This window comes from Gopherus flavomarginatus, chromosome 8 (assembly GCF_025201925.1).
Source record: "Gopherus flavomarginatus isolate rGopFla2 chromosome 8, rGopFla2.mat.asm, whole genome shotgun sequence".
In the NCBI taxonomy this organism is placed as follows: Eukaryota; Metazoa; Chordata; order Testudines; family Testudinidae; genus Gopherus; species Gopherus flavomarginatus.
In genome coordinates this window covers 107,662,513-107,686,718 of record NC_066624.1, presented here as the reverse complement: position 1 = coordinate 107,686,718, position 24,206 = coordinate 107,662,513, and the positions used below count along the sequence as shown (strand labels likewise).

At 49.5% G+C, this 24,206-nt stretch overlaps 1 protein-coding gene across 1 annotated transcript; it reads right to left on the bottom strand.

Moving 5' to 3' along the window:
* Positions 1–525: 525 nt before the first annotated feature.
* LOC127056255 (cytochrome P450 2J6-like) lies at positions 526–17,390 on the bottom strand. Its single transcript, XM_050963819.1, has 9 exons — positions 16,970–17,390; positions 15,680–15,842; positions 14,655–14,804; positions 11,965–12,125; positions 8,722–8,898; positions 8,058–8,199; positions 3,505–3,692; positions 2,728–2,869; positions 526–773 (listed from the first exon to the last, which is right to left on the bottom strand). Exons 1-9 carry the CDS (start codon positions 17,138–17,140, stop codon positions 595–597), a joined length of 1,473 nt encoding a protein of 490 aa, XP_050819776.1. The 5' UTR covers positions 17,141–17,390; the 3' UTR covers positions 526–594.
* Between the last annotated feature and the right edge of the window lie 6,816 nt (positions 17,391–24,206).

The window sequence follows — 24,206 nt, the reverse complement described above, 5'->3', positions numbered from 1 at the left end:
GGACCTCCTGTGGGCAAGCCGCTGAAGGCAGCCTGCCTGCCATGCTTGGGGCGGCAAAATACCTAGAGCCACCCCTGCCAGGTATCCACTAAGTTATCACCTGATGCCTCTCCCAGCACCTCTCACTGAGAAGCAGCTAATTAATCAGGGTGCAGGTGTAATCAATGTGACTAGCTACCTTTTAACCTTTTCCAGCCCATGATCGAGTTTCACCCACCACACACCCGCTACTCTAATCTCATAATTAGGAGATTTTTAAAAACTCTACCATCCTTGCATTACAATAGACCAGGGGTCCCCTATGTGCTGCCCGCGTCCTGGCCATCGGTCGAGCATCCGCCGAAATGCTGCCGAAATTCAAAATGCTCGACCACCGCCATAGTCCTTCGTCTGGTGCCTGCCAGACGAAAAGGTTGAGGACCACTGCAATAGACTAACCCTCTCTCAATCCTCCTTCCCAGAAGTCAGATTCCTGGTCAGCCAGAAATAATGCCAGGTGCCATAATTCTGTGATTTATAGTTTATTTATGGAAATTCACCATAAGAAGCACCCCTGCCTATTGGGTTTCCTGGTGGTCTGTGACGTGCTGCTTCCTAGCGAGGAACAGCACAGATCTTATAGTGATGAGGTTGCAACAGGCCCCCGAAAATACGCTCAGTGTTAATTTCAGTCACTCCCTCTGGCAGCCTGAAGGTGAACGCCCTCAGCAGGTTGGTGAAGAAGATGAAGAGCTCAGTCCTTGCCAGGTGCTCCCCCAAACACACACGGTGCCCTAATGGGGGACAGGTGACGAGCAGTTAGTGAGTTAAGAAAAAAAACCAATGTTTCCTTTATATTGCTTGTGAAACTCAAAAAATGACCGCATGAGAAATTTTAGACTTGGCAGGATTCTAGTCCTCAGTTTAAAAGCAAAATCATGTTCTACCTGTGAAGTCAAAGGTCTGAGGCTAGGTCTGCATATGTGCGTCAGAGAATTTGCTTTTCTCGGGTAACTAGCATTAGGAATCATTTTTCACATAACTATTCCCAAAGGGATGGAGGGGGTCATTTGCACAGTCCACAGATTTCATAGAACAGTAGAACTTGGCTAATTTGCACTAATGACTGAGAGATCCATTGTTTATCAATGAATTTTGCAAATTGATAAGCAAGCAAACACTTAAAATCTATCACAAAATTGATTTAGGCAACTTCAATTCAATTTTCATGTCTATACAAAATGCAACAAACCCAGCTGGATTCAAGACTGAGCTTGATAAGTTTATGGAGAGGATGGTATGACAGGACCGCCTACAATGGCCTGGGACCCATCAATGACTGCCTGTAGCAAGAATCCCCAACAGCTGGAGATGGGACACTAGAGTGGGAGGACACAGAGAATTCTTTCCCAGGTGTCTGGCTGGTGGGTCTTGCCCACTTGCTTAGAGTCTAACTGGTCACCAGATTTGGGATCTGGAAGGAATTTCCCTCCAGATCAAATTGGCAGAGATACTGGGGGGTTTCACCCTCCTCTGCAGAATGGAGCATGGTTCACCTCCAGGTTTAAACTGGAGCACATGTGAATTTTCTATAACTTGACGACTTCAAACCAAGATTTGAGGATGTCAGTAACTCAGCCAGAGGTTAGGAGTCTGTGACGAAGTTGGACTGTTCTTAATGTTTCCCCTAATACTATGTGGGTGCCTCAGTTTCCCCCATGCATTTCTTAAGTTTCTAGGTGGTGGGATAAAGGCCAGTGTGCATAAATCACTGACCCTCTGTCTCCTAGCAAAAACTGGCCATGCCCTCCCCCCTGCAGGGGGATGCTAAAGGTGTGGGAGAACAAAGAGATCAAGTGACCTCCTGGTCCAGGAAAGAGACAAAGCCAGAGGAGGAGGGGCTGGAGGGGGTTTGGGCAGTTTGGGGCTGGCTGGGGATGAGGAGTGAGGGCAGAATATGGGGGTCTGCCTCACTGGGCCCCAGAATGGACCCGGCTGTAGGTTCTCTGTACCTACCAGCTTTGTTTTAGACCCTGTTCCTGTCATCGAATAAACCTGTTTTACTGGCTGGCTGAGAGTCACGTCTGACTGCGAAGTGGGGGTGCAGGACCCTCTGGCTTCCCCAGGACCCCGCTAGGGTGGGCTCGCTATGGGAAGCGCACGGAGGGGCAGAGGATGCTGAATGCTCCAAGGTCAGACCCAGGAGGTGAAGCCATGTGAGCTTCTTGCCCCGAACAAGTCTGCTCCAAGGGAGAGGAGGCTCCCCAAAGTCCTGACTGGCTTGGTGGGGAGCAGTTCCAGGGCATCGCCCAGGGACTCCGTGACAGGGTCTATTACAGCAGTGGGTGGGTGAAGTTCTATGGTCTGTGATGTGCAGGTCAGACTAGATGATCGAGATGGTCCCTTCTGGCCTTCAAGTCTATGAATGGCACTTGCCATTAAAAGTCAACATTTGAATTTTGAAGTGTAGGGGAAAACCCTGTGGTATCTCGGATGCCATACTCTAGCGGTAAATGTCATTTTAATGGTGGCCAGCGTGCTGTGATTTTTGTACAAATAACGAAATCGTGTTGTAGAAGAATTCCACAGCATTCTGCAAATACACTTTCGCTGGGAAGCGAAGTGAGTTTGCGATTCTAAATGCAAATTATAAAGCGGGCAGATTAGCAAGGTTTAACTGTAAATCGCCACAAATACTGCATTCACAATCTACCCCATGAAAAACTGTTTAGCTGTCAGTGCATTTACCTGCTGAGAATGGTAAGAACGCTTCTCTGCTCATGAAGTTTCCATTCTTATCCAAGAAGTGAGCTGGGTTGAACTGGCGAGGTGTCTCCCACTGCTCAGGGTCAGACAAGACAGAACATATATTTGGCAAGATGACAGTGCCCTGCAAGGAAGAAGCATCTGACTTAGTTCTTATCCTCACTCCCTCAGAGAGCTGGTTAAAGAGACGGTTTTCAGGTCTCATGTAGTGCAGTGCATGGCATGTCCCCCGGGGAGAGATCTGTCTCATTGGAGTAAACTGGGAGACTATTGGAGGGTATGTTTTTATTTCTGTTCATCATTTCTGAGCCACCCGCTGGCAGGATGGAGCCCGAAAGAAGCAGCAGTTTCCCAGGATTCTCTCACTTTAACGCTGATTCCTTAATGGAAGAAAAATGTTAATGCTTCATATTTTAAATGCATCAGTTTTACCAAGTAAGATTTCTATGTCGAAGCGGCAAAGCCAGTGAGAGGTTTTAAGGGGCTGATAGAGCATGTGCAAATTAGGGGCAGTGTGACATTTCAGGAAAGAGACACAGCACCTGATCATGCACTGCCTTGCACGTTGTATCACGTGACTGGCACGCGTGCAAGTGGCTGTACTGTGCTGTCTCACTTTGCCCTAGTGCTGATGGCTTCAGAAGGTGCAAGGAGAAACAGGCATGTTATGTACTTGGAAACAGGAATGAGTTGCATTCCTAGTACATTTGACCCCTTTGATGGGAGAGGAGCGCAGAAGCATGGATAACGTCTCTGTACCTTTGGGACAGGTAACCCCAAGAGTGTTGTGTCCTTCACGCATTGTCTGGGGACTCCAACCGGGGCAATGCAATTGTACCGCTGGACCTCATGAATCACGGCATTGGTGTAGGGCAGGTTCTTCCGATCTTCGTAACAGATTAATTGGGAAGGACCCAACACAGCAGCCAGCTCGTTCTGGACTTTCTCTGAGGAGACACATTCAGCTTGATGCAAATGGAAGGACACGTATTTGGGCAGTGAGTGCGTGCCCAGGGATGTGCGCATATTCTGGGTCTCTGTCACTTCCTGGCAGGATTCCCTTTAGACTGGAGGAGGAATTACTCCTTTCATGCTGGTTAAGTGCAGTGGGCGATGGGAAGCCAAGCCAAGGGAATCGGCTTCGCTGATTATTTCTACATCTTTATCTCTAAGGGGGACCTGTGCTTTCCCAGCAGACTCATAGATGCCAGTTGAAACTCGGTATCAGGGCCAAATTCAGCCCTGGAGCACAGCTTTCCCTTTCTTTGCTGTGAGAGGGAGCTGGCGGCAAGGTGCAGCAGGAGCATCTCAAAGTGCAGGGAAAGTTTCTTCTCACTTCATTCCACAGACAAAACTCCTGTTTGTCTGATGCTCCCAGGGGCTGCCTAGCAGCCTGATGGAAATCCTCACCCCCAGCACAGGAAGCCCTGCTAGCTCAGGGAGATGGAACTGGTACCCGTTGGGGGGGAATTGAGCTCAAATAGACCCAGCTATTCAGGAGTTACCCAGGCACAGAACAATGGCAGATTAATAATTTTACAGCAGGCCTAGTATATTTTTCACAGTTGCTTAACCCGAAAGTGGCCAGATAGCCTGAGCACAAACCTTCCAAGGCAAAAGGGAACCACCTTCAGGGATTGCAGTAAGCCTAGAAAATGTTAACACATGGAAAAAACACGATTGGTGAGCAGCAAAGTGGTTCTCCCTAAGGCAGCAGGCTCGTACCTTTATATATGATCCTGGGTGCAGCTGCCCTGTTTCCAGGCATCACTGTTTTGTGAGGGCAACTGGGTGTGACCCTAAGAACCTCTCTATGCCAATGAGTAAAGGGGGCTACAAGACTATCCTGATCCTGGGCTGTACATTCTGGTTCCCCAAAGACCAGGGCCCGTGCCCCCGTTGAAGCCCTCACCCCCCTGCACCTCAACCCTCTGTCCCAGCCCTGAGGCCCCTCCTGCACCCTGAACCCCTCATCCCCAGCCCCACCTCAGAGCCCTCACCCCCCCTCCGCACTCCAACCTTTTGCCCCAGCCCTGAGCCCCCTCCCACACTTTGAACCCCTCAGCCTCGCCATGCATCACCTCCATATCGGTGCACGTAACAAAATTCATTCCGCATGTGCATGGGAAATGGGAAAAATTAGAGGGAACATCAGTCATGGGAGGTCTGAAAAGCCAGGGTCATGCTGGTCAACCTATCGCTGTGGAATGTCTGTGCACATACTGAGGCCATGTCTACACTGGAAACATAAGTAGCGTAGGCACTGATGTAATTTGGTCAATGTAAGCTACCTTCTGATGACCTAACTCTGTAGCGTAGACCAAACGTGTGTGAGCTGAAAATATGGTCCTAAAGTCTGTATCAAGGCAGAGCTGATAAATAAGTGAATACACACCTTTTGTCGGGCACCAAACCTGTCTCTCTAAGCCAGTGATCCCCAAACTTTTGAGGGTCACACTCTGCAACACATGTCTATACCCCACCCGTGGAGCCGGGGCTGGGAAGGGCACTGTGGCTCCCAGGGCAGGGGAGGATGCAGACAGGAGTAAGAGGGCAGAGGCTGCGGCCGCAGCTGGGGGCAGGTCTGGGGCAGGGAGAAGGGCTGGAGCTGGGAACGGCGCTGTGGCCGGGCACGGGGCTGGAAGCTGGAACAGGAGACGGAGCAGAGCTGGGAGTGGAGTGGGGCTGGGTGGCGCTGCCTCCCCTCCCCCTGTAGGTGGTGGCCTGGACCCTTCCGCACCCCCCTAAGGGGGCATGCCCCACAGTTTGAAAACCTCTGCTCCATGCATTGTAAGCCAACACAACAGAAGTCTCATTTATATATGAAGTCAATGGGGGGGATGTGAAATCAACAGGAAGGCAGCACAGTGGAGAATAAGCTAGGATGGGTTATCGTGACTCTAAGAACAGACAATGAGTGGGGGATATAAGGAGAAGGCAAGGAAGACACCCTTTTAGTCTCCACCTAGGAAGTAATCGGTCAGTGCGGTTACATTTCTAAAAACAGGATCGCAACCAACCTTGGCTGAAATGCTGCAAAAGACCTTTGGGGTGAGAGAAACACTTCAGCCAGAAGTTTAGCCTGGTAAGCTAAATTTAGTCTCTAGAAAGTGTGTTCTGATATTGTTTTGTATGCAACCCTCTTGTGTCCGTTACCCGTACTCGCACTGTCTTGAACCTCGAATCTTTGCTAATACTCTCATCGTTGTTTTCACTAGAAATGCAGCTCAGTGCTGTGGTGTGATACAAGGAGCAGATCCTGAGCTGAATCAAACAAGCTGGTGCGTACGCTGTGTCTTTGGGGACAGCAGCCCTGGTATTTCCGAGTGTTCAGTGGATAAGGGACTGGACGCTACAGGGGAACACTTCAGATGGGCTCCGGCAGTGGGGTGCACCTCTAGTTAGCCTGCAGGGCAAAGGAAGGGCTGGTCTACCCCAGAGGAGGTTGTTGGGATGGCTAACAGGCCGGTGGGGTCAGGTAGCTGACACTCAGCTAAGTACAATCAAGCCCATCTCTTTCTGGAGGCAGGAGGGTAACAAGGAAACTCACAGTGCTGGGTACCCCGAGAACTGTCACATGGTGATGTAGGAGAACCATGCCCATGAGGGTGGGCTCCAGAGCGTGTGTACCTGCCATCGCAGACCCAAGGCTGCAGACCCACTCAGTCGGAAGGCACACACCTTCAGTACTAGGGGACGTGTGTTGAGAAGGTAAGTTCTTCATGGCACTTCTCACCAGCATCGCCTCAGTCTGGCCTGGGTTCAGCTCCAGCCAGCTGTTCTCCAGCCAGATGCTGATTTCAGCGAGGTGCCCTGAGAGATCTGGGACATGGTGTTGTTTATATTTTATCCGACACAAGGGGCAGAGGGGGAGGGCTGAAGAGAGCTCTGCTTAATGCCTCTTGGAGGAAAAACACAAAAAGCCCTTTGTTCATGAACTTGGCAAGGGCAACTGAGTTTTAGATGTGGATGGTAACACTGCAACCCACATGGGTAAGTTTTCTGTAGTAACACGCATTAAGTTCTGGTAATGAGACCTGCCTACCGTACCATCTCTGCTAACAGAGCGTTGCTGAGACGTGAGGAGGGGCTGTTGGGCTCACACAGCACAAAGTGGTCTTACAAGGTGTGTCTACATTGAACCCTAAGCCCGGGTCTGCAGGGTCTGGACTTGTGGACTTGTTGTTTCTAAACACTTGAGCGTTCACACTGCATTGTAAACCTGGGTTTACAAGTGCTGGAGCTAGGCTCATGGCCACGGTAATGCATCCAGACTGCACTACGCAGACCTTCTGACGGGTCTGTGGCTTGAGCTGCCGCAACCCCAGGAAACGACAGGGTTTGGACCTGGGTTACAACAGGACTCAGGCTCTGACATTCCCCCAGCCAGGTTCTAGGACCCGGGCCCTGAGTTGGACTGATTTGTGTATGGGCAGAAGTGGAATTTGGGTCAAACCTGAGTCAGAACCCAGGCTTAGTGTGCAGTGTAGACAGACTCACAGTGACTGGAGGTGGCCAGTGGAAAATTCCACCTGTGTAGGGCAACTTAGCACTAGGCAGATAGCTGACCGAGATGGCAGAGCCACCGCACCTTCCAGACACCACCTCCGTCTCAGCATCTGGAGAGGGAAGGGAGCAGATATGGGGCAGGGTGAAGGCAGGACAGGGAGGGGAAGAAGCATGGACAAGCGCAGCTCTACTAGACCTGATTTTCTGCTGATGGGAGGTCTCTGAGTTGTTCCTGTGAAGTTCTAACTTGCACCCCAGGTAGACTGGGTGGCTGATGATCAGAGAGCACTAATCAGGTCCCTGCAGACTGCAGTCCCTCCTTTCCGCTGAACCTGAGCTCTGCTTGAGAGGGGTGGAAATCCCGCCCCAGTGCATTTCGAGTGTGAATGATGAGGTTTGTGGCTTAGCAAAGGGCGAATCATGAAGGTTCTGCTGTGGAAAGAAACCTTCCCACTGGTGAGATCTGTTAGCTCGTGGCCAGTGTCCCAAGTGAAGTGATGGAAGTCCCATTGCCTGAGACGTTTAAAGCAGCTGGACTAACAATCCCGCAGCAGGGCTGGATTGTGGAAGTGGGTGGCCTAGGCATCTCTATGAGGCTTTTCCACTTCTAATGTCTACCATTCGATGATTGTAGGACCAGAAATCTTACCACTTTGCTGGCTGCAGCTCAGCTGATTCAGCAGCCGCCAATGGTCTGTTTTAGAATGAACATTTGTCTAATAAAAGCAGGCAGAACCAGGTAATTTTCCACGTGCATGCAGACTCGCATCCACAGTGTGTGTCCCCGTCTCCCTCTGCCTTACCTTGGACGTCGGGATGAAGCACCAGGCTGATCAGTGCCCAGAGCAGGGTCGTGGCTGTGCTCTCTGTGCCTGCTATGAAGAAGTCCAGAATAGTCTGAGTCAGGTTACCTTCATCGAAAGTAGCCGTGGGGTCGTCTTTGCACTGCAGGGGACCGAGGGATAAATTAGGGCATGGGGGCAGGACAGTCGGCGTGATAAATAGCAGAACTTGCTCACTCTTTTGACTCCCTGCCATTTGCAAGGTCTTTTTAGTATTTTTGATTTCAGAAAAATCACTAAACATATAGGTTTGTTCTGATGCCCTCCAGGTTCTTGTTTTTGTTACTTCCCGTCACCTCCTTCAATTCCAATTCGGCTCTGTGCTGCTTTGCAACGCCCTTCTGAGACACAGTTTGGCCTGTGCCCTTTGGACAAAGGATCCCTCTTCCTTATAGCTGGATTTCTAGGAGGTTGGTGAGCTGCAGCTGATACTGAGCTGTCATTTAATCTCTGCCTGCCCAGACTGGAGCCCTATAGATTTCTGACTCTGCCACTCTCCCACCTATCCACACACCTGATCCCATCACAAGCTGCTGCTTTTCCGCTTTATTCTGCAGAGGTTTGCGCTAGAAGGGTACAATGGAGTCACAGAGGAGTTATAGTCACATATGGCTCAGAAACATACTTTGACCATCTGTGCCAGGTAGAAGTCAATGAAATCCTGTGGCTCATCTGGTACCCCACTCTCCTCATGGCGTCTGATCTCTTCCTTTGCAAAACGATACAGAAACCCCTGGCAGGACTGCACCTTCTTGTGAGGTCCTGGGAGGTGGTCCATGAGCCAGGGGAAAGAATCGTACAGCTGTAGGAGAGACACAAAGAAGCTGCTTTTCGTTCTTTGCAATTAACACATTCCTGGTGGAATTCTCCAAAGATGAAAATGCCCAGTGTGGGGAATTTTGCTATTGGATTAATTGCTTTGAAGGACACATTTTCAGCCTCATGTATGGGGCTTCAGCCTAGATGCTGATGGTTAAAATTCTTTAGAGAGCTAGCCCTAGTGTCCAGAAAGGAGAGCCATTTGGATATAGACAAACACAAAGAGAGAGAGACTCCAGGTTCCCCTTGTGATGTCTGCTTCTTCTCGGCTTACAATCAAAGAACAGACAGAGAGTAAAGGTCTACTGAGCTAAAGAGTTCAAAGATTCAGTGTTTTTGACACTGTATCACAGATATCAGAGGAGTAGCCGTTTTAGTCTGTATCCACAAAAACAACAAGGAGTCCAGTGGTACCTTAAAGGCTAACAAATTTATTTGGGCATAAGCTTTCATGGGTAAAAAACCCACATCTTCAGATGCATCCCTGGGAATGGTTGGGTCATTACACTAATTGAATCCATGTTAAGTATCCTCACACCTTCTATGGGCCATCTTGATTATCACTTCAAAAGTTTTTTTTCTCCTGCTGCTGATAGCTCATCTCAATTCATTGACCTCTTACGGTTGGTATGGCTACTTCCACCTTTTCATGTTCTGTCTATGTATAAATATCTTCTTGCTGTATGTTCCATTCTATGCATCTGATGAAGTGGGCTGTAGCCCACGAAAGCTTATGCCCAAATAAATTTGTTAGTCTCTAAGGTGCCACAAATACTCCTGTTCTTTTTGCGGATATAGACTAACACAGCTGCCACTCTGAAACCTGTAATTAAAGATGGTATCATAATGCATATGCACAAGGGGACCAAATTAAGATTGCATGGACAACCTTAATGGTGGCATCTCCTAACTTTGGCGTGCTTGACAGTGCAAACTTAACATGCTTTTAAAATAGGAGGGGTTTTTGGGTGTAATTATTATTTAAAGGGTATACTGTGGCAGCACTTAGAAGCCAGGGCCTTGGAATGGCAGGAGCTGTACAAATGTATAGAAAGCGACGGTCCTTGCCCCAAAAGATCTTACAATCTAAAAGACAACAGGTGAAGGAGACAAACTAGTTGGCCAGGGTCAGAATAGAGGAGAGAGGGTAACAAAAACAACGGGAAGTGTACAATTCGGAGCCAGGCAGGAGCAGGTAGGTAGCCAATGGAAGGACTTAAAGGTGGGTGTGGCAGAGCAAGAAACCCAAGAAGAGGATCTTAGCAACGGTATTGTGAAAAGACTTGAAGGAAACAAGGTTATAGGCATCAAGTCTGGAGAGGAAGAGATAGCAGCAGCCAGGGCATGATCAGGGCTTGGACAAGAGATTTGGCGGCGTGAGCAGAGAGGAAAGGATTGTGAGCATGCCATGCAGGAAGAAGCAGTGAGATTCAGACATCACCTGGATGGGAGAGACAAAAGAGAGGGCTGAAGAAAGACTGCGCCAAGATTGTCGGTTTGAGCAACAGGTCAGATGGTGGTGCTATCTCTACGGAGAGCGATGGGCATTGGGGGACGATCAGGAGCTCAGTTTTGGCCACGCTACATTTCATTTGTCAGCTGGACCTCCACGAGGAGATGTCAGAGACGCAACTCTGCCCCTCCTTACTTCTCTGCTCTTGTCTCTTATGTCTCCCCACTCCCCAGCTCACCACCCTGCCCAGGACTGCAGCTGTGACCCTCCAGTGGCTTCTTTCTCCCACACTTTCTTCCATGCTGTCCCTTGCACATGGACCTTTCTCCATGAACATCAGACTGATATATTCTCCTCCTTTAAATCCCCCCAGTTCTGGGATGCCTAGAAGAAATCAGCCAGCTAACATGAGGTAGGGACAGAAAACAGAATCATAGAAGATTAGGGTTAGAAGAGACCTCAGGAGGTCATCTAGTCCAACCCCAACTAAAACAACCCCCTCCCCCATTATTTCTTAGGGATTTGTAACCAGCATGTTGTGCACATTCCAGAAACTCACCCAGGTGTATATGAAGACTAGTTCCCCTTAGCCTGACTCCCTACATCCTATTTTTAATCCCACTCACCCACTGCATCACGTTTCAAATTAAATGGCAAGTTCTTTGGGGCAGGGACTGTGTATGTGGGCAGTACAACCACCACAACAAAAATAAGGTGCCAATGACATTGAGAAGGGTTTGGTATTCATGGCATCTTCAGAAAGCCAATGGTATGAGAGTGGACAATCCCCATGTACGTAGGTATGGTAGCACCCTTGGGCATTTTGAGCTAGCCAGGTTTGCTAGGTGGCTTTACTCTAACCTGGATTGAGACTTGGGGGGAGACTTTGTGTAACTCAGACACTTGGGAAATATTTTCAGACCAAATAAGACAATCGACGGGGGGGACGGACAGGTCTTTTTGAATCTGAATTTCTCTCATTTTAAGATGGAGGTTTTGGTGAGTTTCTGGGATCCAACATCCGGACATTATTAAATGTCAGCATAGCAAATTCCAGTGTCATGATACTGCATGGGTAACAGAGCGTGGCCACCACCCACTCTGCTTTTGCTACTGGGTCAGTCGCATGTTAGCACAACATTTCGTTTCACCCTCATTAAGCCATGTTTAAAGCTACGATTCTCTCCCAGAGCTCACAGATTCTTTGATTTTAAGAGATGTCTGCAAAAACACCGTTTTGTTCACCATTGTTGCCAGGGCTGGAGTAAGGGGACAGCAACCAGGGCAGTTACCTGTGGCCCCACAAAGCTAAGTTATGGGCCTTCCCACCCGGGGCCGGAGCCCGAGCCCCGACACCTGTAACTTAGCTTTCTGGAGCGCCCTGTGGCATAGGGTAATGGCCTTGCTTGCTACCCCCTTAATGCCAGCCCTGTGTACATTCCCTATGTATTGTTTATTGCCTGTGTCCGGGACGTGATTTTTAATAAAAATACCCGGGCCAAAATCGTAACCTTCGTCATGTCTAGTTTAGTTGGTAAGCTCTGGGAGACAGATACCACATCTTCTGTTTAGGGAGGGGGGGCAAAAGAAACTCACTCTCCTGCTGTCGGTGCCTGAGGATCTGAGCAAACAGGCAGTGGCTGTAAGCAGCTGCTGGAAGGTCTCATCGTCGGCGGAGAAGCGATGTCCCAAAACCACAGCACAAATGACATTTGAAAGTGCTTGTCTGAAGGAGACACTAGGATCCAAGGGCTGTCCTGCAAACACAGTTATTAACATGAATGTTGCCTGCCGCTGTGTCTCCCCATGCTGGGACAAGACCCATGTCCTGAAGCCTGGGGAAGGAGCCTGGGATCCGTCTAGCAAGTCTTTTCAGTCGTAAACGTTTCTGAGCCTGTGATTCTGGTATCCAGCATCATTCACTAACAAACATTTAAAAGAAGAAATCAAAGACAACTCAAGCTGGTCACAGGCCAACTCGCTGCGGAAGGTTCAGTGTGTTAAAGGGACCCTGCCCATCTCTGCAGCTGTCTAGGTGGTAGCAGAACATCACTGGAAGCTTTATGAAGTGAGCCGAGCTCCTGGCCAGCAATGCCCCTCACATGCCTGCAGGTTCTCCCGTCCCAGGCTGAGACAGAGAGGGAGAGAGAGAGAGCACTGGGCACGTCGCTGACAGCTGCTTTTTCCTCCCAGCCCCAGAATCCCTCTAAACTCACTGGGCCAGATTCTCTTCAGTGGCCGAGGTCTGCTTGGTGCAGCAGATAGGAGTGGGGAGGGGCATCAGGAAGCTGGTTACCGCTCCCGGATTCTCTGCTTGGCTCTTTGTCTAAAAATTACTCCAGCAGGGCAAAGTTAGCAGAGCTATGGGATACCTTGACTATATGTGGATCCATTGCCTGTGTCACCCAGTTGCTATGCTCTCTCCCCTGATCATTACAGTCACTGGCATCTATTTTACATTCACTTCTAGGACCCCTTTCACTCCAGTTACAGAGCCGGTAATGGTACCAACACAGCACGGGGTCTTATTTGTTGATGATCTCACTCAGCAGGGGGCTAAGGCTTTGGAGCTACTTCTGTCCTAACTTACAGTCCATGGAACCTGAGTGACTTCACTCATGTTGCACAGGGTGTGACAGCAGGGTGGAATTGGGGCCTATGGAATTGATCCTAGAGAGAGCAGGGGCTTTGCAAAACTGAGGCCCAGATGAAGGCTAGCTGGCTGACTCTTAACCCAGACAAGATCCTGGATCGATGATTAAATACTATGGTGACAGGGGTGCATTCAGGAGCGGCGCCAGGGTTTTTGGCGCCCTAGGCAGGGGTCCTTCCACGCTCCCGGTTGGCAGCGGCAATTCTGCAGCAGGGGGGTCCTTCCACGCTCCCGGTCTTCAGGGCACTTCAATGGCGGGTCCCGGAGTGAGTGAAGGACCCGCCGCAGAATGGCCGCCGAAGATCCGGAGTGCGGAAGGACCCCCCGCCGCCAAATTGCCGCCGAGAGCCGCAAAATGCCGCCTTCCCAAATCCTGGCGCCCTAGGCGACTGCCTAGGTCGCCTAAATGGAAGCGTTGGCCCTGGGTGCATTTGAAATTCAATGGATTAACTACGTAGACATGCTGGATGATTGGGAGACACAGCTAGAGGGGACGGTGGAATTGATATCTGCCCCTTTGATGATGCACTCGAGAGATGACTTAGCCAGAAGGGTACCCAGAAGTCACCTACTACACGACAGGCCCAACAAAGAAAGTAACAGAACGCCACAAGCTGTTACCTATAGCCCCCAATGAAAAACCTCTCCAGTGCAACATCAAGGATCTACAACCTACCCTGAAGGACAATCCATCACTCTCACAGACCTTGGGAGACAGGCCAGTCCTCGCTTACAGACAACCCCCCAACCTGAAGCAAATACTCACCAGCAACTACACACCACACAACAAAACACCAACCCAGGAACCAAACCCTGCAACAAACCCGTTGCCAACTCTGTTCACATATGTATTCAAGGGACACCATCATAGGACCTAACTACATCAGCCATCAGGGGCTCGTTCATCTGCATATCTACCAATGTGATATATGCTATCATGTGCCAGCAATGCCCCTCTGCCATGTACATTGGCCAAACCAAACAGTCTCTATGCAAAAGAATTAATGGACACAAATCTGACATCAGTAATGATAACATTCAAAAACCAGGAGGAGAACACTTCAATCTCTCTGGTCTCTCAATAACAGACCTAAAAGTGGCAATTCTTCAACAAAAAAGCCTTCAAAAACAGACTCCAACGTGAAACTGCAGAACTGGAATTAATTTGCAAACTGGACACCATTAAATTAGGCCTGAATAAAGACTGGGAGTGGTTGGGTCATTACAAAACCTAAACCTAATTTCCCCAATACTAATTTCTTCCTACTGTTACTCATATCTTCTTGTCAACTGTTTGAAACGAAACTCTCCTAACCACTACAAAAGTTATTTTTCCTCCCTGGGTATCCTGCTGTTAATCGAATTGTCTCGTTAGACTGACCTCACACTTGGTAAGGCAACTCTCATCTTTTCATGTATTTATACCTGCTCCTGTATTTTCCACTCCATGCATCTGAAGAAGTGGGTTTTAGCCCACGAAAGCTTATGCCCGAATAAATTTGTTAGTGTCTAAGGTGCCCCAAGGGCTCCTCGTTGTTTTTGCTGATACAGACTAACACGGCTACACCTAGGAAACCTATGAAAATTAGGTTATGGTAAGTGAAAAGCCCCAGATATGCTGGCAGTGATGTACCTCTCTCATTTATTAAGTATTCCACCAGGTGATGGGCCTCCTCTTGGATTCGATGCTCCAGGCCTTTCCTGCCCAGCCCCAGGTTCCGCAGGGTCATCAGCCCGAAGCGTCTCTGCTGCTTCCAGATGTGACCACTTGTCAAAAGAATACCTGAGGTCATTGAGAATCGGTTATTTATATAAAGCAAAATCATTCACCTAGTCAGAGTCCAACTTAAAATATATTTTCTAACATGACAGAGAAATCCAGAAGAACGAGCACTTTGTTAGCTGCTTCATCTGGGGCCTCAGACATGGACAGATAGTGACTACTCCAGAAAACTCCCATATTTGGAGGGTTTTGTTGCTTTTTTTTAGGTGAAACAGAAAGCGGGGCTTCAAACACGCAGGATACAGTTTTCATAATTCACACGTCACCTGAAAATATGAGGATAATTTCACAGCTGGGGATGCACACAGAGATGTGGGGAGTTACTGCCCAGGAGATGTGGGGTGAGGTCAGTTTCAGTGCAGGGTGTGGATAAAAGAACATTGATGGTTTTGTTTGAATGGCAGCGCAAGAGTATGAGTTGAAGCCCAGCAGATAGAAAGATCTTGCCCAGGTTTCAAAAGCCTTCACGCTGTGTAAATGACCCAAAATTAGTGTTATGTCAAAGGCATGTCCAGTGGGACACTGAGTGATTTCATGTGCCGAGCTGAAAGCCTGTTGACAATAGTGACGTTCACAGGACAGAACTAATGATCCTCAAAGTTATTTAGATGCCTAACTCCCATTGATTTTGAAGCTCTGGGCCCAAGAGACTATGAATGGTTCAAACAATCTCCTTAACACTCTGGATTTTACCCTTCAGTCCCATTCAGTGTCTGCCCGCCCCATTACTCATCACCAGACCAGCTATTCATGTAGCTACTTTTGCAGTCTGGAGATGCAGCTCCAAGGGGAGAGGGCTGTGGAATAATGGAACAGCCACACTTACAGTGGGCTCCCCAGTTTTTTGCATGGTGTCTGTGGAAAAAGAACATTACCCTTTTCATTGGCCTTTTCACTGAAGAAAGGGATTGTTGGCCGGCCAGAAACATCTTCAGGGTTGGTGGTCAGACCGTCTTTCACTGCTTGGAATCCATGCAATACAATCACAGGGCTCTCTCCCAACCACAAAGTGAAGATGTTCCCATGAATCTGTGCCAACTAGAGACATGATCAGTGTCAGCAAAGCATGTCTGAAAAATGGCATACAACAAATTGTGACCCAAGAACCTCTTAATGCCAACTGGTAAGGGTGCTACGCGAATGTCTTAATTCTGGTATGCACAAGCACTGACTTTCATTTTTCTGGGTGGGTGCTCCACCCCTGCTCTACCCCGAGGCCCTGCCCCAACCTGCCCCTTCACCCAAGGCCCCACCCTTGCTCTGCCTCTTCCTGCCCCTGCTCCGCCCCCCTCCCCAGCGCCTCCTGGCCACCACCAAACAGCTGATTGGAGGAGGGCTGTTGCACAACTGATCTGTGGGTGGCTGGTGAGCACCCACTATTTTTTTTTCTGAGGGAGCTCCAGTCCTGGAGTACCCACGGAGTTGGCACCTATGCTGATAGGTACATTGTGGTACATGTCTAAATGTAGATTTAGGAGCTCAACTTTAGACTCCCAGCATTGAAAAGTTTGGCCTTAGGTTTTACATCTTGTGTGATCATTTCCCCTTCTGTGAAAGTCGCTCTCTTCACGTGAGATGATTTTTTTTTTTGTCAAGTCCAATATGCTCAGTTGCCATTAAAGCTTACGCTCAGCAGGGTTCATGTCACAGTCACACTTTCCCTGCTAACTGGAAATGAAATTTATGACCCTGAATTATTTGCACATGCCCAGACTCTGGATAAAATTTCCTGAGCATGATATATTAATAACTGAGAAAATGGCTTAAATGTATTTATCCAATTGAGGTTTAAAACTCCACACCAAACACCTCTCATCAGAGGGCTCCAGGTGCCTGTCACATAAACGAAAAACACAATAGCAAAGGAGTGTTACAAACCAAAAATCAACAGACGTTTCCTCTCTCGCATCTTGACGAGCAGCAATCCTCAGTTAGCCGAGCTAACACAGTCTGAAAGCCCTGCCCAGTTGCACGGATGGGCTTTGCTGTGTCCCCAGAAGATCAACAAACTTGGGCAGATGTCAGACCAAGACAGGAGCCCATCCCAAAGGCTGAGGCCTATCAGACAATGGTCTATGAGCCTCCCCTGCCTCTGCTGAGCTCAGCTGCTGCCTGGGGAGAGTCTGAGAAGCAAGTTACTTAAGTATATGAAACTAAATAATTACCTTCTCGAGAGCCTGAGGGTGAAGTTTAAATCCCAACAGCCACCAGTTCCCGATGAAGGGGAGGGGAGTTGGTCCAGGGGGAAGCCGCCTGCCTGCCCATTGCAGCTTCAGAAACTGCACAATCAAGAGAAACGCAACCAGAGCCACAAAAAACTCACTGATCCCCCACATCCTCTTGCTGCTGCGTTTATCGTCTGGCTCTAGAGCTAGCAGACTGAGCTCTCACTTTGCTGGAATCTTAACAGCTCCCAGAGAGCTTTCAACCCTCCTACGAGCCCCTCTTCCTGTTTTGTTTCTCTTCCTTCAGACCCACCATCACACTAGAGCCTGGAGATATGCCAGGCTCCAGTTAATCTGAGCAGACCTTTAGACCATCTCACCAGCCAAACCACTCCCACCAGGCCTTAACCTTTGAGTTCCCAGTCACAGCCGCCTCCTCTTCTCTGAAAAGTGGAGTGGATTGGAGCGAGAGCTCTGTGAAAATTCCGTGTCAAGCTATTCTAAACCTTGATTGCACAATAGTTAACTCAAGGCATGAGATTTTGTTTGCCAAATGCGCAGGTCTCCCCGAAATCATTGGGTTCTGATTTTAAAAACCCTGCAAAGCTTCTGAGCTGGGAGTTCTCTTTGGCTGCGGCAAGACATGCGTTCTGGGCTGCTGGGTGCTTTGTTATTCTGTTGTATTCCCCGGCTGCACTAGAAGCAGCCACGAATTACATTCCGAGCAGAGATGTTAGGGTTTGAATTGTAAGCTTCAGTTACGTTAGGAAAAGACAGTTTGAAATGAGGGGAAACTATTTTCCAAAATGCTTCCTGTACCACTGTTAGAGAAGTTTCATCATATCCAGCACCCCACATTCTGGGTCTCCCCTCCCTAATTAAAGACCCGCTAACTGTATAGGCCCTGAACCTGCCAGATAATCCCTACCCCTAAGCAGAGCCCTCAGGATCTCACTGTGGCTCCCTGCAGGCAGGGCCGGCTCTGGCTTTTTTGCCTCCCCAAGCAAAAAAAACAAAAAAAACAAAAACCTGCAGGGCGGCTGGAACCAGGGTGCAGGGGGACTCCCTGCACTGCAGATGTGCCCCAGCTAGCAGGGGGCAGGGAGAGGGAGGAGAGAGAGAAGGAGGGTGGCCAGGGCTTCAGTGGGGCGCTCCCCAGGCAGCCTCGACCACCACGTCGCCTGCCGGGAGGGCTCCGCGCCACTCCGGTCAGTGGGGAGGGAAGGACGCGGGCTGCCCTGCCAAGTTTGCTGCAGGGTGCTCCCCTCCTCTGCGCCACCGCCCCCTACAGGGCTGCCGGAGCAGCAAACAAAAAAAAACAAAAAAAAAAAAGCGGCCGTGCTGCCCTAGGATTGGGCGGAAGCCGCCCCGTAGAATCTGCCGCCCCAAGCATGAGCTTGCTCGGCTGGTGCCTGGAGCCGGCCCTGCCTGCAGGCACTGTCTATAGGAGGGCAAACTAAGCAAAGGGCAAAACAGATTTCCCTCGCCAGGGCTTCTCTTTCTCAGGTTCTTTTTTACCAGTGCCACTCTCAGTCCTTCCACTGCCCTAAAACACAGCTGTAATTGGCACACGTATGGGGGATACCGGGGCTCGTTAGGGGTGATTCTTTTACACTCACCTTCCCCCATCTCAGCTGAAGAATTCTGTAGTCTCAGGATTCATTATGCAGCGTCCAACCCAAGGCCACTGCATTCAAACCCCAAATCCAGGTCTCATTAATGCCAACCAGTCACTGTGAAGAGGGAAACAGCACCCAACTGCCTAGCGTGCGACCTTCACAGGGAGCGCAACAAACCAAGCTTCTCAAGCCGCGCTCGGAATCCTTATAAACAGTTAGAGAGTTAAACTAGCAGCGTCCTTTCACCTGGCTGGTTATGCTGGTGCTCTCGCCCCTTTGCTCTCATCTCTCCACAGGACTCCAGGCTGCTGCAAGTTCGGAGCTGGCCAGGATGAAAGAGTCACAACCTTTCCTGACAGGGCCTATGAGCCTCGCCGCACCGTTCCTGACACCCTGAGCCTCGCACTGCCACAGGCCAATCCCAAGGCCACCAGGCATCTGTGTGATGAGCTGAGGAGGGACCTGAAGAAGGAGCCATGCCCACCGGTCCCTGCCAGCATCTTCCTGGTGTTGGTAAATTGTATAGTCAATTGCTTGACCACACTTTGGTTTGCTGTGAAATACAGTAGAACCTCAGTTACAAACCCCAGAATTACTAACTGCCAAGCGTCCATACACCTCATGTGGAACTAGACGTACACAATCAGGCAGCAGTTGGTTGCCATACACCAATGATTACAAAAGATCCAGGTTACTTCCAGCCCTAAGAGACCCGTCCCTTACCCCTGGTCAATGTGTACCTCAGCTCTCATGCCAAAGAGAAGGCTTGGAGCCAATCCTGTAGTGAACTAACTAAGGCTGTATTAACCTGGAGAAAGAAATGAGAGAGTTATTTCCAGGTTAAAGCAGCCGAGTTACAGTCTGTGGTTCCAAAAGGTGGCAGAGCTGCAGCAATCTTTCAGCACTGAATGTCTTCTGGGGCTCCCCCAGGCCACGCAGCACAGGGAGCTCTTGCTTATGCTTAGGGAACTTTGTCCCTCAGAGTCCAAACAGCAGAGAAAAATCCTGTTTCTCCTTGTCAGGGATTGTTACCCCCACAACCCCAGAGTCCAAACTGTTGACATGAGTTCAGGTCTCTCCAGCCTGGAGGGAATTAGGAATGCAGACAACACAGCCTCTGTCCTTTGGTGCCACACAGTGCCCCAAATCAATGCCTCATTTGCCTTCAGTGGGCCAGTGAGTACGCAGGACAAGCACTTTACCTGAGCCAATGCTGCTTTTCCCATTTGCTGAGTTACAGTTACAGAGGTTTATGGTGCAAACGCTCACTATAACTTTATACCATGGCCCCACAATATGCCAATATCTTCATGGCCGACCTGGAACAACGCTTCCTGAGCTCTCGTCCACTCACACCCCTTCTCTATCTACGCTACATTGATGACATCTTCATCATCTGGACCCATGGGAAGGAGACTCTGGAAAAATTCCACCATGATTTCAACAGCTTCCACCCCACCATCAACCTCAGCCTGGACCAGTCTACACGGGAGGTCCACTTTCTTGACACCACGGTGCAAATAAGTGATGGTCACATTAAAACCACCCTATATCGAAAACCCACCGACCACTATGCCTACCTTCATGCCTCCAGCTTCCATCCCGGGCACATCACACGATCCATTGTCTACAGCCAAGCACTGAGGTACAACCGCATCTGCTCTGACCCCTCAGACAGAGACCAACACCTACAAAATCTCCACCAAGCATTCTCAAAACTACAATACCCGCACGAGGAAATAAGGAAACAGATCAACAGAGCCAGACGTGTACCCAGAAGCCTCCTACTGCAAGACAAACCCAAGAGAGAAACCTACAGGACTCCACTGGCCATCACATACAGCCCCCAGCTAAAACCCCTCCAACGCATCATCAAGGATCTACAACCCATCCTGGACAATGATCCCACACTTTCACAGGCCTTGGGTGGCAGGCCAGTCCTTGCCCACAGACAACCTGCCAACCTGAAACATATTCTCACCAGTAACTGCACACCACACCATAATAACTCTAGCTCAGGAACCAATCCATGCAACAAACCTCGATGCCAACTCTGCCCACATATCTACACCAGCGACACCATCACAGGACCTAACCAGATCAGCCACACCATCACTGGTTCATTCACCTGCACATCCACCAATGTAATATACGCCATCATATGCCAGCAATGCCCCTCTGCTATGTACATCGGCCAAACTGGACAGTCTCTACGGAAAAGGATAAATGGACACAAATCAGACATTAGGAATGGCAATATACAGAAACCTGTAGGAGAGCACTTCAACCTTCCTGGCCACACTATAGCAGACCTTAAGGTGGCCATCCTGCAGCAAAAAAACTTCAGGACCAGACTTCAAAGAGAAACTGCTGAGCTTCAGTTCATCTGCAAATTTGACACCATCAGCTCAGGATTGAACAAAGACTGTGAATGGCTTGCCAATTACAGAACCAGTTTCTCCTCTCTTGGTTTTCACACCTCAACTGCTGGAACAGGGCCTCATCCTCCCTGATTGAACTGACCTCGTTATCTCTAGCTTGCTTGCTAGCACACATATATATACCTGCCCCTGGATATTTCCATTACATGCATCTGAGGAAGTGGGTATTCACCCACGAAAGCTCATGCTCCAAAACGTCTGTTAGTCTATAAGGTGCCACAGGATTCTTTGCTGCTTTATACCATGGGCTACAGCAGTTAGAAGTGAGTACAGTACGTGCCATTTCCTACAAGCATTCATAAAGCTAAACATATTCTTATCCCCTTATATCTATTTTGATAGGGCTCACACACAGATGAGCCAGGCTGGTTTCCGGCTATGAGGCTTGGGCATGAGCTGGTACCTGGTCTGCCAGCATCACAGTTGGATTGGGGAGACAGAAGCTCTAGAGGTTGGAAGAGCAAGTGGCTGTAGGGGCCGAGGAGCCAGGAGAGGGGTGATGCTCAGGGCAGCAGGGGAAGGAAGGAGCCAGGCAGAAGATAGGGATCACCAGGGCTGAGAAGCAGAGATGGGGGGAATCAGAAACTCTGGAATAGGAAGGGCTTGAGGTGGAGGGTGGGGAGGGGATGGGTACCTGCCGGGGCTGGGGACAGTAAGCAAAGGATGCTCAGAGCAAAGGAAGGGAGGGGATGGAACTAAGGGGCCATTGGGTCAGTGAGACCGAAGGGAGAGGAGGGAAAAGATCAGGGGAGCTGAAGCTCCAGCAAGCCATGAGCAGAGCAGGGTGAGCTGGAGCGAAGGGCTCAGAGCAGCAGGTACCTGCGGAGGCCAGGGAGGGGTGAGTGAGCAAGTGGCTGCTGGGAGTAGGGGGGAGGCATATGCAGCCACCAGCTCCAGAATCACGTGAGTGACGTGCGGGAGCTGTTGGCATCGTTGCTGCTCCGGGCTCTCCAGTCACACCCTTGGCTTGTCACCCAGGGTCACTCAGCTAGGCACTAGGGCTCAACTGACCCCCACCCCAAAAAGCCATGTGGGTTTGAGGGAACAAGCAATAAGAGGGAGGAGCCAGCCCTGGGGTCCAGAGAGGCTCCAGCCAGCAGGAACGGGAACAGAAGCAAGTTCTGCAGCAGGGCCTCTTGGGTCCAGATTATGCCACCATATTTCTTTGCCCACTGAATGCCAGACGCCACTTTTTTTTGCTCACATGGAGTGTTCAAAACTCACACTCCAGGGCCCCAATATCATGTGTGGCTCAAAAATCACATTTATAAAAATATTAAAGGTGGATCTCTGCTGGTTTGCCCTCTGGCCTGAGTTTCAAGCTTTTCCCACAGCCATGAAGGCGAGAACTTCCTTCTTATTTGAGAAGAAAGCTAAGGTTTTCATGTCACCCTGTGACTGGCAGATGGGGCTTTAGGAAAACGACCAAGTACCGTGAGACTTGGGATCAAATCGTGAGAACTGGTGACACAGCTTCTCCCCTGAGCTCATGCACTGTTTGCTCCAATCGCCCCCTCCTCTCCTCCACAGCCGCTTCACCTCAGCCTCACTCCAGCTGTCCCCCATGCTCCCTGAGCTCCCTCCTCTCCACGGCTCCAGCTCCCTTCTATGGCTCACGGAGAAGTTGGTGCAAAGTGGCTAGAGTGTGAATTTAAAGCACAGTAGCTTTTCTGAGCCATTTGGTCACTCTTATTCGGCAGTGAATGCCTTTGTGCCAGCTTTGGAAATGGATTAACCTAAACTGCACAAAGGCACTTTTAGAGTGGAATCAGAGCATCCACATGGGGAGCCAGCGAGGAATCGATTCAGCATTAGCTATTCCACATTGGCTATTCCGGGCTTCTTCCCTATGTTGACAAGTCCTAATTTTCACACACATGCACTGGGGGTGAGATGGGGTAGTTCAAACAGACTAAAGAAACGCACTAGAGTCTTTAAAAAAGAACCTCAGGATTTTTGATCTTACGGTGTGCAGTACTAGGAACCCGCTCTACATTGTCTGGACCCATCCACCAGTCCAGTGAAGAGGATACTCATGCAGGTGTGCAAATCAGCAGGTCCAGAGGGTGTTTGCTTGGCTTGTAAACCAAGCCAAGCCAGACTTGCATGCACCCCAGGTGAAGACTGGCATGCTGGATGTGCATGAGGCCATGTGGTTCAGAAGATGTAGACAGTACTTTACTGTGGTTCTGGGAACATCCTTCAGATCATGACATGTTTCTCTCTGATAGCTAGAAATCTGTCTTGGGGTAGATATGCCGTGGCTGAAATGGAGTCAAGAACCACCCATCTAAATGGAATTCTTTGGACAGGATGCAAAACTGATTTTCTTTGTTTATTTTTAAGCCTAAGTGATATAACATGGACAGCATCTGCTGCAAGTTCCACGATAGGTGTAGTTCTGACTTGCGCTGGACAAGCCAGACATCCAGGCAAGAGAAAACATGGATGCCGTTGCTTCTGAGGTATGCTGCCACCATGGCCATGCTCTCTGTGAACGCTCTGGGGGCAGACAAGCAGGAAACGGAGGGACAAGGTACTGGTAATGGGAGCCATTTATTCTGCATCTCAAATACTTCCTATGACTCAGGTGAACAGCAATGTGGAAGTAACCATCCTGAAGGTCAAGGGCAGCCCACCTATCTCCTTTGTTCAAAGCAGGAATAATAGGCGAAAGGGAAACCCATCCTGAAAAGTATCCTCTTCATGAAAGCATGTAGTGTTCTCAGCTCCAGCATAGGCTGAAGACCACCTGTTTTTCTTGGGGTTGGAGGAAATATGTTTGGCGCCAGGCCCACAAAAAGTTAATCCAGCCCTGGCTGTGAGCAAAGTTCTTCTGCAGCACCCAGAGACTGCACTTCTTGCAGTGACACGGCTTCCCAGGCATAGTCTCTCCACTAGGGGTCCTTGTTACCCAATGAGTGCCCTAATCCTCAACAAAGGTTATAATCCTACCTGGTACTGGTTCGTGGAATTCATAACTTGACACAGATATATCCCCAAGCTGTCACATCTCTCCCCAGTATCAAAGATGAACAGAGCAGGGTACTCCTCAAACACCCTAGGGAAATTCCCACACCTGCTCACAAGATGGGACAGCTGATATCATGCTTGCACTCCCTTTAACATGAGTCACCTCCATATCACAATCTTGGGGCACCAGACTTCATTTGAGCA